General features: G+C 52.7%; 1 protein-coding gene across 1 annotated transcript in view; it reads left to right on the forward strand.

Annotated features, from left to right (window-relative positions):
- Positions 1-18305, forward strand: part of PLEKHH1 (pleckstrin homology, MyTH4 and FERM domain containing H1) — a 53471-nt gene that overhangs the window by 31998 nt on the left and 3168 nt on the right. The window contains 21 exon segments of the mRNA XM_020889775.2: positions 543-621; positions 1245-1336; positions 3503-3653; positions 3809-3951; positions 4925-5035; positions 5986-6072; positions 6374-6535; positions 7626-7706; positions 8024-8206; positions 8609-8717; positions 9534-9646; positions 10239-10415; positions 10755-10852; positions 11337-11514; positions 12216-12371; positions 13429-13529; positions 14500-14641; positions 15727-15869; positions 15962-16091; positions 17668-17754; positions 18029-18175. Of these exon segments, the coding sequence (XP_020745434.2) occupies positions 543-621; positions 1245-1336; positions 3503-3653; positions 3809-3951; positions 4925-5035; positions 5986-6072; positions 6374-6535; positions 7626-7706; positions 8024-8206; positions 8609-8717; positions 9534-9646; positions 10239-10415; positions 10755-10852; positions 11337-11514; positions 12216-12371; positions 13429-13529; positions 14500-14641; positions 15727-15869; positions 15962-16091; positions 17668-17754; positions 18029-18175 (2670 nt within the window).

An 18305-nucleotide genomic window follows, 5' to 3' on the forward strand; every position in this document is an offset into this window, starting at 1 on the left:
GAAGGGCTGCAGCGAGGGAGGAAATAAATATCAGCTGATGAGCACTGGCTGTATTCCAGGCGTTAGATGTTTTTGTTGATAATTTTATTTGCTTGTCACAACAGCCTGAAAGGTATTATTTATTACGCCCATTTTGGTTGGTTGGTTTTAGTCACTAAATCGTGTCCAACCCTTGTGACCCCATGGACCATAGCCCGCCAGGCTCTTCTGTCCACAGGATTTTCCAGGCAAGAATACTGGAGTGGGTTGCTATTTCCTCCAGGGAGTCTTCTTGACCCAGGGATCGAACCTGGGTCTCCTGCATTGCAGGCAGATTCTTTACCAACTGAGCCACCAGGGAAGCCCACATTTAGAGCCGCGGAAAATGAGGTCCAGAAATGATGTTGACTTGCCCCCAGATCCCCCCGCCCGTGCCCTTGGGAGTCACTGACTAAGCGTGAATGTGGACCCAGGTCTGCCCGCCTCCAAAGCCGAGGGCCGGGATGGGCACAGGGGTGGGTGGGGTGTGTGGGCTCTGACCTCCTGCCACCGCCCTGTTTCAGGAGAGCCGGATCTACGCTGTGGCCACGTCGGGCATGCGGCTGTCTGAAGTGTCTGTCAGAAGTAATGCCACCTGCTGCGGTGAGTCCCAAGTGGCTCCTGTGGTGGGCAGGGTGGGCATGCGCGGAGGACAGGACTCTGAGCTACGCCCAGGCCAGGTCACCTGCAGCCCATTCCTTCCCACAACAGGTGAGGTTCAGGTGAAAGCACGTGGCCAGGGCTCCCTTGGAGGGAGAAGGAAGCTGCAGGAGTCTGCTCATCAGGTGCAGGGTGGGAGTGGGCGTGGCCGGAGTTGTAGCCAATTACAGAGATGGAAGGGGTTTTGGAGGCGGGGCCTCCAGCAGCCGTCCACCTGCGCCGGCTTTCCCTGCCGGTGCGAGGACTGTGGGCTGAAGGAGCCGCCAGCCCTTGCTGTGTGTGGCCCCGGAGTCACCCGCCACAGCGTCCCCACAGTGATGCGAGCGCCGCGTAGTCACATGGCTTGTAACTCACCTTGGCAAGAGTGGGACTGAGGAAGACCTTGGCCCTCGTCCTGGTATCTGTCACCCTGTCCGTCCGGTCTGTCCAGAGGGCTGTTTGTTTCAGGGAATGCTGTTGACGCAGATCTCTCTCCTCCTGGCGCCGCTCAGGTCTCTGCCTCCCTCCCACCCCTTCCTGAGTTATGTCACCGGAGTGAATCTCATTCCTCTCTCCTGCCCCTCCAGCTTCAAGCCCTCCTGCCCTTGCATCACCCGGGCCGTTCTCTGGCCTTGTCTACAAGAACGTCACCGTGCCTGTCTACACCGCCCTGAAGGGGGTAAGAAGCCGCTGTTGGAGGAGGGATTGTCCTCCTCCAGAGAGGCCTTCCCTTCACCTCTTGACCACCACCCGTATCTGCAGGCAGTGGCTGGGGTCGAGCTCTAGGGTCAGGCTCCTGAACACACATGTAACCCTGGGCAGGCAGCTCAGTGCCCGCCCGCCCCCCGCATGTATCATTTTGTTTTGTTTATCTTTATTAGATTTTTTAAAATCTATTTTTAATTTTTCTTCCAATTTTATTGAGGTGTAATTGACACACAGCATTGTATAAGTTGAAGGTGTGTAGCATAATAGTTTGACTTACATACATCACGAAATGGTTACAATGATAAGTTTAATAAACATCCATTATCTCATATAGATATAAAATTTAAGAAATAGAAAAAATACCTTTCCCTTGTGGTAATGACTCTTGGGATTTACTCTTTCATGTATTAACATATAACAGTGTTAATTATATTTATCATATCGTGCACTACATACTTAGTTCTTACTTATAGCTAGAAGTTTGTACTTTTGATCACCTTCATCCAATTCCCCCGCTTGCCCCACGAGTAACCACAAGTCTGATCTCTTTTTCTATGAGTTTCTTTGTTTCTGAAGTATAATTGACCTGCAACACTATATGAGTTCCTGGTGCACAGAAATATCTTTATTAGGTTTTTATTAGAAAAATTCTACATTTACAAAAATGTGAATCGTTATGATTGAGGGCAAAGTAAAAAGTTAGAGGTTAAACCAATTCCTGCTCCACCTCTGCTCCTCATCCTTCCACATGTCTGTCCCAGAGACCAGTGGGGTTCCAGCCTGAATTTTTTATGTGTTCAAACATGTATTCCCGTATGTACTCCCATAACTTTTCTACATTTTAAAAAACATTAATTTATTTGGCTGCCTCCGGTTTTAGTTACAGCACATGGAATCTTCACTTCATCGTGTGGCACTTTCATTGTGGCATGTGGACTCTTAGTTGCTCCACGGCATGTGGAGTCTTAGTTCCCTGACCAGGGATCAAACTCATGTCACCTGCATTGTAAGATGGATTCTCAACCACTGGACCATCAGGGAAATCCGTCTATATATTTTTTTTAAACAAAAATCAGATATTGCTGCAACATGATGTTTTCATATATTTTGGTCTGCTTTTGTTACTGTTTTTTGAGATCATAACAGTAATACTTTGTAAAACTTGTTTGTAGAAGGATAAAAAGCCAAAAGTGAAATTTCCTCTTACGTTGCTTTTCCCTTATTCCTAACCCTAGAGGCAACTATCACTAATGGTTTGGGGTTTATTCTGTAATGCCCTCTGATGCATTTACAAATTTTCTGTCCCTCTCTTACACGCACACACAAAGAGGATGATGTCATACATGTCAGTCTGCCCGTTGCTTGTGCACCCAGCCATATGTCAGGTCTTCCTGCCCTGCCTCCACAGGCAGCACACCTCTGCCTCCCTTTTTGGGGCTGTCCAGTATCCCTGGTATAGATGCCCCATAACAACTTTAACTTGTCCTCCCCTGATTCACAACATGGGTCATCTCTGTCTTTCTCTAAAATCAATGTTGCGATGAACATCACCTTGCAAATACTTCTCTGTGCACTTATATATACCTATTTCTGTAGGACCTAGTTCTAGAGGTGGAATTTATGGGTAGATAATATGTATGTTTTAAATTTTGACAGGTAGTGCCAAATAACCTTCTAAAAGATTTTTATCACATTCTAGAGTATCCTTTTCTGCGCAGTTTCCCCAACATTGAAGTAATTGGTGTTTTAAAAATTTTTACCATGATCTCTCAATTTGTCATCCCCACCCACTTTCAAAGCTCGTGTCTCACACTTGGCGGTGGTGTGGTTTTCTGGCCCCCTAGTGGCAGGGAGCATGGGTCCCAGCGGCCAGGTGTTCAGCCCCAGTGGGGCAGCTCCACTGGGGACCACGTGGTGTGCGGGGGGGAGAGATGAGAGGTGAGGATGCAGGGGTAAGGTGGTCAGGTCGGGAGGGGACAGTTGTCTTTTGGGTGTTGCAGCTGGGTGGAGGCGTCCCCATGGGCTAGACAGGCTGTGTCAGCCACACCTGGGGCACGTGGAGCTGGAATGAAAGTGCAGGTGAGCGGGGGCTTGCTTTGCAGCAGGAGCTGCAGTGGGGAGGGGGCCTGTCTTGCAGAAAGCCACGCAGATCAGCTCGGTGCCCTTTGTGGACGATTCCTCTGGGTCCGATGATGACTGCAGCTCCCAGGCAAGCTTCCGAATTTCACTCCCCTGCTCTGAGTCCAGGAAGACCAGTGGACTGGGCAGTCCCCGGGCCATCAAGAGAGGTAGGGAGGAGGGGGGTGGGAGGGATATGAAACAATGAGGGGCCCCTCCTCTCCTCCCATGGGTGGTCCTTCTTCGGCATCCGTGGTGGGTGAGGAAGGCCCTGCAGTTCCCAGGCTGGGCTAGTCCAGGCCTGGACTCCCCCTCCCTTGGACAGGCGTCTCCGTGTCCTCGCTGAGCTCCGAGGGTGACTACGCCATTCCCCCGGATGCCTGCTCCTTGGACAGTGACTACTCTGAGCCTGAGCACAAACTGCAGCGCACCTCATCCTACTCCACGGACGGGCTGGGCCCAGGCGGGGTGAGCTGGGGGCTCTGCTCCCACCCCACGGGGCCCAGGCAGGGCTGGGTGGGAACGGACCTCCAGCACGAGACCCAGGCAGCCGCTGTGGGGTCCCTGGGACTGACGAAGGGACAGCGGGGCCTGGAGGCTGTCACTGATGATGTGAGGCCTCGGGGAGTGGTCTGGGGGTGTGCAGTTAGGAGGTCAGGTGCACACAGACCCCCATCACTATGGCCCAGGGGGCCTAGTGGGGCAGGAGGAGTTTACACGTGTTGCCTCTTTAGCTCCACGCTGACCAGGGGACGCTGAGCGCTAACAATGTATTTATTGAGTTCTTAGTGTGCCGGGCACCATGCTCAGGGCTTTGCATGCAGCGTCTCATTTGTCCTCACGGTCATCTCAGGCTTATTACCCCCTCTCGTGGATGAGAAGTCTGAGGCTCAGGTGTGCTGTTGTGCTCCAGAGCCAGCGGTGAATCCAGGTGGCCCATTCCCCATCGCTCGCTCCGCACCGCTGTGCTGCCCTGTCTTGTCTTTCCCTCCCCCTCCACAGACTCTGCTCCCCGACTCAGCTCATGTTCCCCAAACTCTTCTCTTGCCCCTCCTTGCTGCCTGGGATGGAGGCAGCAAAGGAAAGGCTGATTTCCTTCCAAGGCTGGTTCAGATTTGGCCCCTGCTGGAAGCCTCCCCTGGCCAGCCTCTCACTTGTACAGCCCCTGGTCCACCACCTCCTCATGGTCCTGTGTTGTCTCCCCCTGCCAGCAGGACCACCCATGACTCCTCTCTGCACCCTTAGCCGGGCAGTTTCCTGAAAACACACATTGTTGTTGTTGTAGTCGCTAAATCATGTCCAACACACACAGTAGATACTCAATAATTTGTTTTAATTGATGACAAAGCAGTGATTCTGCTGGGCCCTTTTGTCCTGTGTGATGTCCAGGAACCCCAGTGATTTTTTCCCCTCCTCACCCTGCACCCCTCCACTCCTGCAGGAGTCACTGGAGAAGTCAGGATACTTGCTGAAAATGGGGAGCCGGGTGAAGACGTGGAAGAGGCGCTGGTTTGTGCTGAGACAGGGACAGCTCATGTACTACAAGTCTCCGGTGAGACCTTCCTTCTCTGGACCATAGGCAAAAGGACCCACCCCAGCCCCAGAACTGCATGAGGGACCAGAAGCCAGGCAGAGGGCGAAGGTCTGGCAGGTGCAAGAGGCAGCCTGGGCAGGTTCCTGAGGCTCTGAGCCCCATATGGGACCAGGAGTGAAATCAAGCCCTGAGCAGTCAAGGGCACTTCTAGACCACTTGGCTTGGTGATTTCTTTTTCCTTTGGAAGCTGAGTTCTTCTTATGCCTGGTCCTATAAATAAACTATTCCCAGGCTGCTCTCACGTGATAGGGGCTGTTCTAACAGGGAAGCTTGTTACCTGCTCCATCTTCTTCCAACGCTGTTTGGAATTAGGAAGCCTTAGGATCCTGGGACCTAGTTTGGCAGGATCTCCCTGGAGGACCAATGTTAATGTTTTTTTTAATTTTTTTTTAATGTTTTAGTTTTTTTCAATGTCAATGTTTTAAAGAAGGTGAAAAGGCCTGTCTCTTGTGCAATTCCAGTTGATTGTTAGTGCCTGCCTTGAGCACCATGTTAAAGATTCTGGGCCTGCACCACTCAATGAGTAGGCATGCTCTGATTGATTAATAATGTCTGGAAAGGGTAATGGTGATATACAGGCCACCTGTTTGTGACACTTGGTATAAAATATACAGTAGAAAGAATTTAAGGGCTTTATAACTCAGGAATAACTTTAGTTATTAGTTTCTTCTTGCCCAATTTTTAAAAAGGTTCAAGCTATACTTTTGAGGCCTGGATCAGCAGGACCCATGTCTCTGATCATTGCTCCATTTACTTAGAACCAGGATCCAGAACAAGTTACCCATCATACCACAGCCCAGGAAAGCTTGGGAGTCACTTTCCCCTTTGTGACCTGGAGTAAGATCTGAGGGGAAATGGTGTGCTCTGGGAAGGCTCCAACCTCTTCCCTCTTCTTCCTTTCTTTACAGAGTGATGTCATCCGGAAACCTCAAGGCCAAGTGGAACTAAACTCCCGTTGCCAGATTGTTCGAGGGGAAGGTGCACAGACATTCCAGGTGAGCACGCTCCTGGCAGTTAGTGTTTTAGATAGAAGAGGTGCTGGGTTTGGATATGACTCTGATGAAAACAAAGATGGGGCACAATGAGCATGTATGAAAGACATTACATTGACATTTGCATCGATCCTCATTTGTGGGTTCAAGGAAGGAAGAGGAGGCAGGATGTGAGGAGTGAAGGTAGGAGAGAGATGGAGGAAACGAGGAGAAGAAGGAAGGCCCGGTGGGCCAGAGTTCTGTTCCACCTCATAGCCGGGCCCCTGTTATTCCATCCTCCTCTCCCCACCCCCTCATCCCCCAGCTCATCTCTGAGAAGAAAACCTACTACCTGACGGCTGACTCGCCCAGCCTGCTAGAGGAGTGGATCCGTGTCCTGCAGAGCCTGCTGAAGGTCCAGGCCATTGGGCCTCCAGCCCCGCCTCAGGGGGGCTCCAAGCCCACTGTGAAGGGCTGGCTGACCAAGGTATGGATGGGGGGATGGGGGAGGCATGTGGGCCTCCCTGAGAGTCAGGGGAGCCAGGAGTGAGTCCCGGACGTGGTGGGTCCCCTCCTGACACAGCTTTCTGCAGAAGGTTCCTCACACTGGTTACCTGTGGTCTGAGTCACATAAGGTGATGGTGAATGACTGGAAAAATAGGGATCAAGGTTGTTAGAACAACAGCTATTCTCAGGACAGAGGAGGGAAAGGAATGTCTTGGACCCAGTTTGAGATCATTCGAAGCTGCCCCCACCCCTGCCTTGTACCCACCACAGCTCAGTATGAATAGAGGGAAGCTGTGACCTTGGTGAGGCAGGCGTGGCCAAAGACTCATAATATCTCAGGCTGCCCTTAAGACATTTTTTGTTTATTTGTTTGTTTTTGAGCTTGGCATGGGAGATCCTGGTTCCCTGACCAGGGATCGACCCCAGGGCCCTCTGCAGCTGAAGTGCAGAATCTTAACCACTGGGCCACCAGGGAAATCCCTAAAGACATTTTAATTAGGGCCTTTCTGGTTGCAGGGAGCTGAGAAGCACTTGTTGACCCCAAGGAAGGGGACGTTAACAGGGAAGCGCAGTAACTAGGCCAGGATGCTATCAGGAGTGATGTGTGAGAAGCTCTGTGCTCGGGGCTCTCCCTCTGCCTTCCTGTTCAGTCTGTGTTCACGGCCCTCTCCTCTGCCCAGGTGCAGTGTTTTTACACTTCAAGATTACATTTGCCCAGGGGCTTCAGCCCACGGTGGCCCTGCCCTCCCAACTCTAGCCCTTGCTGACTAGCAAGTTCTTCTTGTGGTCATATTCCTGGGACAGGACATCTGGTTGGCCAGGTCAACCTTTTAATGGCAGTTCATATGAGGATGAATGGGGTGTCGTGGCCATGGACCCTTGCTGTGAAAGGGCTGATTCCATTAGTCGAGAATCTGGGTGGCATCTGAGTTTGACCTGGAATTGACCTAAGGGTCTGAGTTGAACCAGGGGTTTTGAGATGTGTCTCCTTGTGGCTTCTCTTTGCCAGTCCCAGATTTACTTCTGGGGTCATCTGATTCTGATAATGCTGGTTCACTTCTGACCTGCAGGTCAAGCATGGCCACTCCAAGCTGGTCTGGTGTGCTCTTGTTGGGAGAACCTTCTACTACTATCGAAGCCATGAAGACAAGGTACTTCCTGGCCTCCCAATAGCTTCCCCCAATCCACATTCCTGTGGCTCTGTGTCCTGATGGAAGGCCCCACCCCAAACCCTATAATCAGTAAGAAGCTAGTGACTGGATCCCTTTCTTGAGTGTGTGACCATTGTGCAAGGCCCACAGGTTGTTTTTGTGTGGTGTGTCTGTGCTCCTCCAGGCCTGTCTCCCCTTCCCCATCCTGTTGTCCATCCACCTCCTTGATCCCCAGCCCTGTAAGCCCTGTGGTTCAGAGGGAGGAGACTCCTCTGTCCCTGCCGGCCCTCCCATTCATGCACGGCTCCTGTCTGCAGCGACCCCTGGGCCGTCTGCCTGTGCGGGACGCACACATAGAGGAAGTGGATCGATCCTGTGACTCAGATGAGGACTATGAGGCTGGAGGAACCCGGCGGTTGCTGTCTTCCCACTACACCCTGGTGATCCACCCCCCGGAGCACAGCCCCACCTACCTCCTCATTGGCACCAAGCATGAAAAGGTGAGGGAGGGGACTGGGCCTCCATGGCAAAGCTCAACCCTTTGATCCTCATCTTCCTTCCATCTTCCCTGAGAATCCCAAGATTCAAATTTATTTTCCTCCTAGACATGTTGACAACTCGTATTTCCTGATTGGGAATATTCCTTGTACTGGGTTCATTCCCAGTGACCAACATTTATTCACTTGGGCCATGAGATGGAGGGGACCACAAGCTTAGGAACTTAGGTTCACATTCATTCGATCCCAAGTCTTTCCTCTTAGAGACTGATGGCCTCAGCTTGTGCCAGCCAAGCAGGCTGAGCATCACCCTGGACTTGGCCCCTGCAGGGAAGCTCCCTTGGAGGTCCTGCCTCCATTCTGTCCTAGCCCAGCCCCATCAGCTGGCTTTCCATCCTCTTCCAGGATACGTGGCTTTACCACCTCACGGTGGCTGCGGGTGGCAGCAGTTCCAAGGTGGGCACTGCCTATGAGCAGCTCATTGGAAAGCTGATGGATGGTGAGGGAGACCCAGGTAAGCCAAGGGTGGCCATCACTGCTGGGCTGGAAGGCAGTGGCTGAGTAATTGGTGGTTGGGAACCCCAAGAAAGCACAACCATACCCTGAAGCTGTTGGGAAACCATCTGAGCCACAGAAGGGCACTCGTGTCCCATGCTCCAGGGCCTTATTTCTGGAGAGAATACTGGGGAGACCACTCAGTATCTGGGGGAGTTGTCTGGGGAGCAGACACTTGGTCAATGTTTTACTTGGTTCCCTGCAACTTTGCTGACTGGACAGAGGGTTGAGGAAAGAAGGTGGCTGGTTAATCTGTAGCTAGAGATGGTTAATAAATGAAGTTAGGATCAGGCTGACCTGAGCATGGCGCATTTAGAAGTCTGTATTTTGCTGCTGATTCTCAGGACCCTAAGGACCCAAGGGCTCCCAGCACACACCCTGCTCCACTGCTGCTCCAAGGCTTGTTTGTTACAGGCTGACACACATTCCTCTATCCAGACCTGACACTGCAAGGAGGGGGCCTCCCCTGCACGCGCGCGCGCGCACACACACACACGCTTACATTCAGATGCCCATGCCTTGCACGCTCACTCCTACTGCAGCCCCACGAGCAAAGCAGTAGCTGCCTTCCTGTAAGCCGTGCTTCTGAGTGTGCTGAATAAATGCAGTGCACACCTGCCCAGCCCATGCTCTGTGGGTGTAAACGCAGCACAACCCGTGTATCCAGACTGAAAGCCCTGTCTTCCCTGCAGATCAGAGCGGGGGTGGGGGGCGCGCTCCCTGGTCCCTCCGCAGTGCTGACTGCCCCTGCTTTCCGGTGCTGTGCTCCGGGCAGACTCCCCACTCTGGAGGCACCCCATGCTGTGCTACACCACAGACGGGCTGTACACCTCCCTCACCACCCTGCCGTCCGAGGCCCTGCAGACGGAGGCTGTCAAGCTCTTCAAGGTAAAGTGGGAGCCGAGCCCAGGCCCACAGTCTGACGGTTGGCACCCTTGCCCTTGGTTCTGTCCAGAGCAGTTCTGCCCACCGTGGTGATGAAGACCCGGGCAGCTTAGGGGGTGGCTTACGGAGGGATCTGAAGAAGATGGGAGACAAGTCTCTCAGGGTTCCCACCGTGTCCTTTATGGGGAAGATACTGGAAGCTCTGGGACGTCACCCCGGGCCCTTGAAATGAAGAGCTGCCTTCCTGGAGTGCACAGCGGGAAGGGGCAGGTTTCTGTTGCTTCTGGACCTGAGAGGTTCCGGCCTATTTTAGGACGTTCTTTGTTCCCCTCTGAATCTTCTATTTAAAAAAATAATAATAAATATGTCTTGTAATGGGAATATTTAAAGAAGGAAAGATCCTCTCCCAAAGTAGCCATCTCAGTAAGCATAGATATTCTCAAGCAGTAACGCTGCTCGCTCCGAGAAAGCACTGTCTGCGGTGAACCGGGGCCTCCCTTGAGCTCTGAGGGGGTGGTGGGGACAGCCCAATCTGTCCCAGCCACAGGGGACAGTCGTCAAGGAACTGCCCGAGCCCACTGTCATCTCCCTGCAGTCCTGCCAGCTCTTCATCAACGTGCCCGTGGAAGCCGCCTCGGTGGACTACCATGTATCCCTGGCGCAGACGGCGCTGCAGGTCTGCCTGGCTCACCCCGAGCTACAGAGCGAGATCTACTGCCAGCTCATGAAGCAGGCCAGCTGCCGCCCACCGCAGAAGTCCTCCCTCATGCAGGTGGGCGTCCCTGGGGCAGAACAGCCGTGGGCCAGGGCTGCCCAGGAGGTGGGAGAGGTGGAAGGAGGTGATGGGGCACATATCCTCCGAGCCTGGCGGCCAGCAGGCAGCCTCGGGGCACAAAACTGTCCCGCTGTCTCCTCTGTGCCCCTCCTGGATGTCAGCACACAGATTGCGTGACTGCGGTTCTGGACGGAGCCTGGCCAAGCTGGCCCTCCTGGTGCCCACAGGAGGTTGGGGGCTGTGGTTTGGAGGGGCTGCTGATGGCTCTGCAGCTCAGGACCGTGAGGGCGGTGGCGCGCAGACCCAGCACTCACCCCGCACTTCCTTCACCCCCAGTGCTGGCAGCTCCTGGCTCTGTGCGCCCCCCTCTTCCTGCCTCAGCACCACTTCCTCTGGTACGTCAAGCAGCAGCTCCAGCGCCATGCGGATCCCAGGTGAGATAGTGCCCCTCTGGCGTGATCGAGAGGGACGTCGAGGGAGACTGGGATGGATCAGATCACCCCTGCTCCCTGGGATTTGTGTGGTGGCCATGGAGATTTTGCCCGTCAGCACGTACACTGATGGGCACATGGCGATCCAGGCGTGCTGGGCTCCAGGCATGCTGGGCTCCTCTACATGCCAGTCCATGTAGGCACAGGTATTCTGTAGGGGCTCTCATGTGAAGCTACAGTACCCCCACATCATCCCCATATTTTCATTCTCTGTTGCCATGTTTGTTTCGGGCTCCCGCAGAAAACAGCCGTGCCAGCAGCCTGCAGCAAATAGATCCTGAAAGACAAATTAACACCCCAGACCAGTCTTCAGGGCTGCTATCACAGCCTCCCAGCTGCGGGTTCAGTCCTACAGGTTATGTGTCAGTAGGGAGCCGGGGGTGAGTGGATTCCCCAGTGTTCCTTTTTCCCTTCACCTGTCTTTTAGAAATGAAACCGGCCAGTACGCCACGTACTGCCAGCGGGCGGTGGAGCGGACGCTGCAGACTGGGGAGCGGGAGGCCAGGCCGTCGCGCATGGAGGTGGTGTCCATCCTGCTGCGGAACCCCTTCCACCACTCCCTGCCCTTCAGCATCCCCGTGCACTTCGCCAACGGGACCTACCAGGTGACCAGGCTGCCGCACTCCCTGAGCTGAGTCTTCTCATGTCATCGACCCAGAGGAGAACCCCTTTGGACAAGAGGGTGCTGAGCCTCCGTAGGCCCAGCAGGTCTTAACAGGCAGACCAACTGAAGGACAGGCCTGGGGTTTAGAGGGAGAACAGGGCCATTTGCACCAGTGTGGAGGGAGGAAGGAGCTTGAATCGCAGAGGTGCTTCACTCTTCGGGGCCTGGGAGATGGATCTTTTGAACCCACTGCACGAACAGGGACGCTGAAACACTGACCGAAAGAGTGGCCTGGGAAAGGGCCCCCCAAGAGAGTAGAGTATAGCATGTGGGACTGCAGTTCACTGTGGGCCGGCTCCTCCCTTAAGCACTCACCACTCCACGTGGAAACCAGCTCCCTTTGGCCTTTGCGATCGCCCTTTCAGACTGCCCTTGTGGCTCAGCTGGTAAAGAGTCTGCCTGCAATGTAGGAGGCTTAGGTTTCATCCTAAGGGTTGGAAAGATCCCCTGGAGAAGGAAATGGCAACCCACTCCAGCATTCTTGCCTGGAAAATTCCATGAACAGAGGAGCCTGGTGGGCTACAGTTCATGGGGCCACAAAGAGTCGGACACGACTGAGCGACTTTCACTTCACTTGCTTCTTTCAGTCACGCCTCTCCACCTCCTGGGCCCTGACCCCTCCACTGGCCCCTCTCCCGGCAGGTGGTGGGTTTTGATGGCTCCTCCACTGTGGACGAGTTCCTCCAGCGGCTAAACCAGGAGACAGGCATGAGGAAGGCCTCCCATTCCGGCTTTGCCCTCTTCACAGACGACCCTGCTGGCAGGGACCTGGAACACTGCCTGCAGGGGAGTGTCAAGGTGATTTCCCCCACTCCCAAGCCAACTGAATCCCTCCTGCACCACCTCAGCCATCAGGATTTTGTGTTCCCAGCCTGTTGGAGACTAGCCTGAGGTGTGCCCCCAGGCCAGCATTTCTGTGCCATCCTAAAATGAGCCCATACAGGCAGAATTGTCTCTGCCCTTGTCTCTGGAGAGATCTCCACATCCCGCCCTCCCTTGAGAGAGACTCTTCAGCTTCCGGGGGGAAAAGCTGCCTCTCAGCTCGGTGTTGGAAGGACAGGGAGGTGCTTGTCAGCATCAGCCCCACCTGGGCAGAGCCCCCTGCCAGTTCTATACGCACACAAACGCATAGACAGACAACTGTATGCTGGACCCAGCGGATGTTGTGTTGTACACTGGCCACTTGCTCTTACCTCAACTGCCAAGGCCCCTACTGTGCTTACAAGTTCCATCATAAAGAGGTAGATCCTTATAGTACTTCTGTATGGACTTTTGAGTGGGATTCGAGCCCTGTGTTGGATTAGGGTCTGGGGTTAGAACCGCAGGGCATGCTGGCTGTTTGTGGGAATGTGCTGGAGCAGTTGACAAGGATGAGGGTTTGGCTTCAGTGCCTGCTTTCTTTATGGTGACAGGACAAAGGCTTCTATAGTCTTACCATGGCCTGGAAAAACTATGCCATGTACCTTCTTTGTAAATGCCTGGCATCTGTAAGCCTTTGTTACACAGTAGGCCTCTGGTAATGCTTGTTGAGGAGAATGGCGGCTGGTGGAAGGAAAGTGGAGCTGGTAATAAGGGGCCATGGTTTTTGACTGGGGCCTGCCCAGCCATGGGAGGCTGTCTCAGATGTTAAGGCAGTGGGGGGCAGGGTTCCGTGGTTTGCTGCCCACACCACACTCGGAGCTCCACCTCTGTCTGTAAGGAAGTCGCTGGCACCCTGGGTCCTGGGAGCATGAAGCCCCCTCAGGTCAGCCTCTGGATGGAGAATGACCATTCTGCTCTGCCTGAGTCCAGGCATGACTGGACCTTCTTCCCCTCATCGGGGGCTTTTCTGACTTTGCTCTTTTGCATCTTGCAGATCTGTGATGCCATCTCCAAGTGGGAACAAGCCCTGAAGGAGCTGCACACCGGAAAGTCTGAGGGTGGCACACGTGTTGTGAAGCTGATGTACAAGAACAGGTCCTGAAGGCTGCCCAAGGCGGGACCGAGCAAGAGGCCTGCTGCTGGGGTGCAGCTCTTCTCCTTTTCACTGGAGGCCTGGCCTTCACAGACAGGCCCGCAGATACAACACTGCCCATTGGTCCTGAGCTGGGGGCCCAGGCCGGCCCTGCTGGTCTCTGTGAGACCCTGGACAGCTCAGGCTCTCGGTCCCTGCACTGCATCTGCACGCTCACACATGCCTGCAAACACACACACACACCCCTGAGCCCCAGCCAGCTTCCTCAGGTGGCTGCATGTGCTACATTAAGAGAGGAAGATTTTGAGCACTAGATATTTAAGGCTGAAGAATAAATTGCTCCTGTACCGATTCCAGGAAATACAGGAGCCATCCTGACTTTGAGCCATATCACTTTGAGTAAGAAAATTTCATCTCAGATATGTCTCTAGGCAAATAATTTCCATTAGTCTCTTGGCATCTTAATTTATCCAGTTCCCTAATAAACTATGAAAAAGGAGCTTCCCAGGTGGCGCTATGGTAAAGAACCTGCCTGCCAATGCAAGGCACCATGAGTTCAGTCCCTGGGTTGGGAAGACCCCCTGGAGGAGGGCACGGCAACCCAATCCAGAATTCTTGCTTGAAGAACCCCATGGACAGAGGAGCCTGGCAGGCTACAGTCCATAGGGTTGCACAGAGTTGGGCATGACTGAAGCGACTTAGCGTGCATGCACCAGCTTCCCCTCACCTAATCCAGTAAGTCTAAAGGTGAATTCAGAATTAACCACACGCTACTGTTGCTGTGAGATCTAGTGGCCCTGTATTTTCTGTGTCCTGCTTGGTTAAATTTTCTGGAGGCAGTGGAAAACAGACTCACAAGTGGTATAAGAAGAGTAGTTTTTTTCTTTGGAAATCAAGAGAAACGGATACAGAGACAGCTTCATCTGTTCAGGATTCCAGTTGATTCCTGGCTTCTCTCTTTCTCTCCCTTAGGCTGTATTTTCGGAGTCAAGTCAAAGGGGAGACAGAGCGAGAGCGTCTGCTGCTCGCCTCCCAAACTAACAGAGAGATAGTGGCAGGGAGGTTTCCTGTCAACAAGGAGCTGGCTCTGGAAATGGCTGCCCTGATGGCTCAGGTAAGGTTCTGTTCAGGAATCAGGAGGGTCAGGGGACCGTCTTGGACTCGCAGGCAGAATGCACTACACGGGGGGAAACAGAAGATTCTGCAGGTTCTGAGCTGCCAGAGAGGGTGGCCTTGCTGACTCCTTACCTAGTAGAGCATCTCCCTGCAGACACATACTGAGAGCTGGAACCCAGGGGCCTAGGTTTGAATCCAGTCACCTAACTGCTGTGAGATTTGGCCAACTTACTTTTCTTATCTATACTTTAGTTCTCTTTTGTATTTTGGAAGCAAAAATCCTTACAGTGTTGTACTATGATTCTTAGATAATGTATGTTGTAAAATGTGTACTTACCAGCTGTCAAACACTGCAGTGAGAACTGGGAAAAGGGAACGTGCATTCTGGCTTTTACTCTTCTCCCTGTTACCTTTAGGAGGCTGTCTTGCCAAAGGCATCTGGGATGCCTTCATGGTTCCCCTAAGAAAGAGCCTGGATTTATATGATGGAGAAGAAGGAGATATAATAATAGTTGATCTTTAATAAACATGTACTGAATATGCTAGAGAGGGCCCTGTGCTGAGTGTTTTATATGCATTACCCTATTAAGTTCTCATTCGTACTTTGTAGGAGAGTAAACTGAACAGAGCTTAACTTGATTGTGGTTTCAAAGCTGGTAAATGGCAGAACTGGGATTTGAGTCAAGCATCTGACTCCCATGGCCACATTGGGAACACTGCTATACTGTAGGATCTGTAGCATCTTCAGCCCTGTATCCCATAGTTTGGGATTAGAAGCCAGAATTTCTGTAGTGTTGTCTGCCACTGATTAGCTGTGTCTTTGGATAAGGCACATAACTTCAGCTACAAAAGGAAAGTTGAACTTGACAATCTTTAATATTCTTGGACCCTAAGATTTTTTCTCTGGTGTCTGTAAAACTTGAGATAAAGGGTCTGTTCACAAGAAATGTTTTTTTTCCCATCCATTCCCTCCTCACCAATAAAGGAATGAAATGATGGTTTTTGTACCTCTCAGCAGGCCCGCACCCGTACCCTACGCACATCCAGTTTCCTGACTTGTCCCTCCGCGTGCTTCTACTGCAGGTGGAGTACGGGGACTTGGAGAGGACCGTCCTGCCGGGACCTGGGGGTACACTCTCTGCCAAGGCTCAGCATCACCTCCAGCAGGTCCTGGACAGGTTCTACCCAAGGCGCTACAGACATGGGGTTCCCGCTGAACAGCTGAGGTAGGCTGCAGGGTCTTGCAGGGAGCCACTGTGGGGAGACCTCAGAGCTGCGACAGAAACATGGCGCCCTGTCTCTCCATCCTCCAAACCAGGCTCCTGGCAGACCAGCTGACCACGAAGTGGGCGGCACTGCACGGCTGCTCCTCTCCTGAGTGCATCCGCATCTACCTGGCAGTGGCCCGGAAATGGCCCCTCTTTGGTGCTAAGCTCTTTGCTGCTCAGGTAAGTGTGAGCGTTTCCAGTGGATGGAGTGGGTACCATCCCATCTGGAAGCCCACCATCCCATCAGAAACTCCCCTAAGTTCCTCGCGGATTCCATTCAGGTTTGAGCCAGCTCAGTCCGTAGCGCCCGCCTGCACACTAGCAACCACTAGGGGTCGCAATCTCTCCACCCACTTCTTGCCTGCTGCAAGCTTTCCCTGGTCCAGAGCAGTTGTGACTTAACTGCTTTTGGACCAGGATTATTTCTGGGTGACCCTCAGCTTTCCTTTATTGACTTCTTTCCCAATCCTACCCCTGGAGAAAAAAGAAAAAAGATAGGGTTAACTAATTCTCAGCGGGGTTCAGACTTGATGTGGACGTCCCTCTCAAGAGTGCTTTCATTTGAAAAGAAGTTTGAAAGGACGTATTAGTGTAATAACCTAAACAAACACATCTCCACTGACCTGGAGTGGCCCCGGGGGGATGTGACTACTCAGGCAACAGTTCATTTCTCCTGCATGAAGGCCAGGTGGCCAACAGTAATTTCAGTTGGAACTTTTCTTCACTGGGTATCTGGTATGTGTGAACTTGGTACATAATCACACAGAGTGTCCTTGCCTCGATGGTGGATTGCGGTCCTGTTCACTGAGGACACAGATCAGACAAGAGACAGTCACTCATTCATTCAACGAAGAACTGTTGAGCTCCTGGTATGTCTCAGGCATTGTGCTGGTTGTTTGCGGTTACAAGACATAAGCAAATCCGACACAGTCCTTGCCTTCATGGAGCTTTCTATCTAGTAGGGGAGGTCCACATTAATCAAATAATAATTCTGTCTCTAAATACATATATAATTTTTTTTACAAGTTGTCACAGTGCCATGAAGGAAAAGTACCGGGGTGTTATAAAGGCATATAACATGGGGACCCTCTTGGCCTGGAAGGTTGGGGAAAGCTCCTGATGAAAGAGACATGTCCATCTCTGCTCCCAGACTTCTGGGTAGAAGAGATAGGAAATCTAGATTGCCCTCATGCAACCCTGGCAGGGGAAATTAGTCATTCTAGGACTTGTCCACCAAATAGTCACTTTTCTCCCTGGTAGGACCTAAAGCCTTTAAGGTTGCATTACTGTTTTCCTGATTTTTAAAAAAATAATCCCTAGAAAATTGGTTAAAGCAGGATGCACTGGTGCTGGGAAAAACTGGGTGGAATGCTTTCAGTTTCTGAGAGCCAGGAGAAGACAGCCTCTTCTCCATGTCTGCGACGGAACAGCCAGGGCTGGCCTCTGAAGCAGGAACAGGATGTGCCTTGCTCTGTACTGTAGCAGGGTGGGCTGTGGGTACTGCAAGAAAGTGATACCCTTCCCCACTCAGCCTAGTTCGTAAGTGGCCAGAGCTCCAAGCCAGACGCCTCCCGCCACGAGCAGTCTGTTTATCCAGCATGCCGCACAAATACCATCTTCTGTGTTTTCCAAAAGGAGAAAAAAGTTGGAAATCACTGCCTAGGAGATCCCTGGATGTGCCTTCTACCTCAGAAAGCTCTAGTGGTTCAGAATCCTAGCTGTGACTCGGTCTGATGGGATTTTCCTGTTCCCCCAGCCTGCACAGCTGTCTTCCAAGGAGAGAGCTCTGGTGTGGATTGCTGTGAATGAGGATGGAGTCAGCATCTTGGACCACAACACTATGGTATGGGAGGGTGAGGGCTGGCTCCCTGGCTCCTCCTGTCTGCCCTCAGAGTCCTGAGCTGAGACCGTGGTTGCTCTGCCCCCACTCCCCCCGCCCCCCCCCTTGCCCCCCCCCCAAGCACTACTGTCCTCTAGTCTAGTCACAGCTATAGACATTTGAATGGAGCTCTCCAAAGTGTGGCCACTTCAGACTTCTCTTTCCTGGTCTGACGAGACTCCCAGCTCAGGAGGCAGGGGGAAGGCTGCCCAGGAACTAACTGGATTGCTTCTGACAGCAAGTGCACGTCACGTATCCCTACTCTTCGGTGACGACCTTCGGTGGCTGCCGAGATGACTTCATGCTTGTGATCAGATCCCTTCCAGACCAGAGCTCTGGGAAAGGCCACGTTGAGAAGTTGATCTTCCGGATGGCTGCTCCCAAGGTGGGCCTGAAAGCTGCTAGAACATTTGACTCTGATCGGGTATGATGAGGTTGGGCTTGGAGCATAGAAAGGAAACTGAGGTTGTGATAATACTCCAGAAGGGCCCCACCCCAAACAAAAACGTCTGGCC

The sequence above is a fragment of the Odocoileus virginianus genome, chromosome 6, assembly GCF_023699985.2.
Source record: "Odocoileus virginianus isolate 20LAN1187 ecotype Illinois chromosome 6, Ovbor_1.2, whole genome shotgun sequence".
Taxonomy (NCBI): domain Eukaryota; kingdom Metazoa; phylum Chordata; class Mammalia; order Artiodactyla; family Cervidae; genus Odocoileus; species Odocoileus virginianus.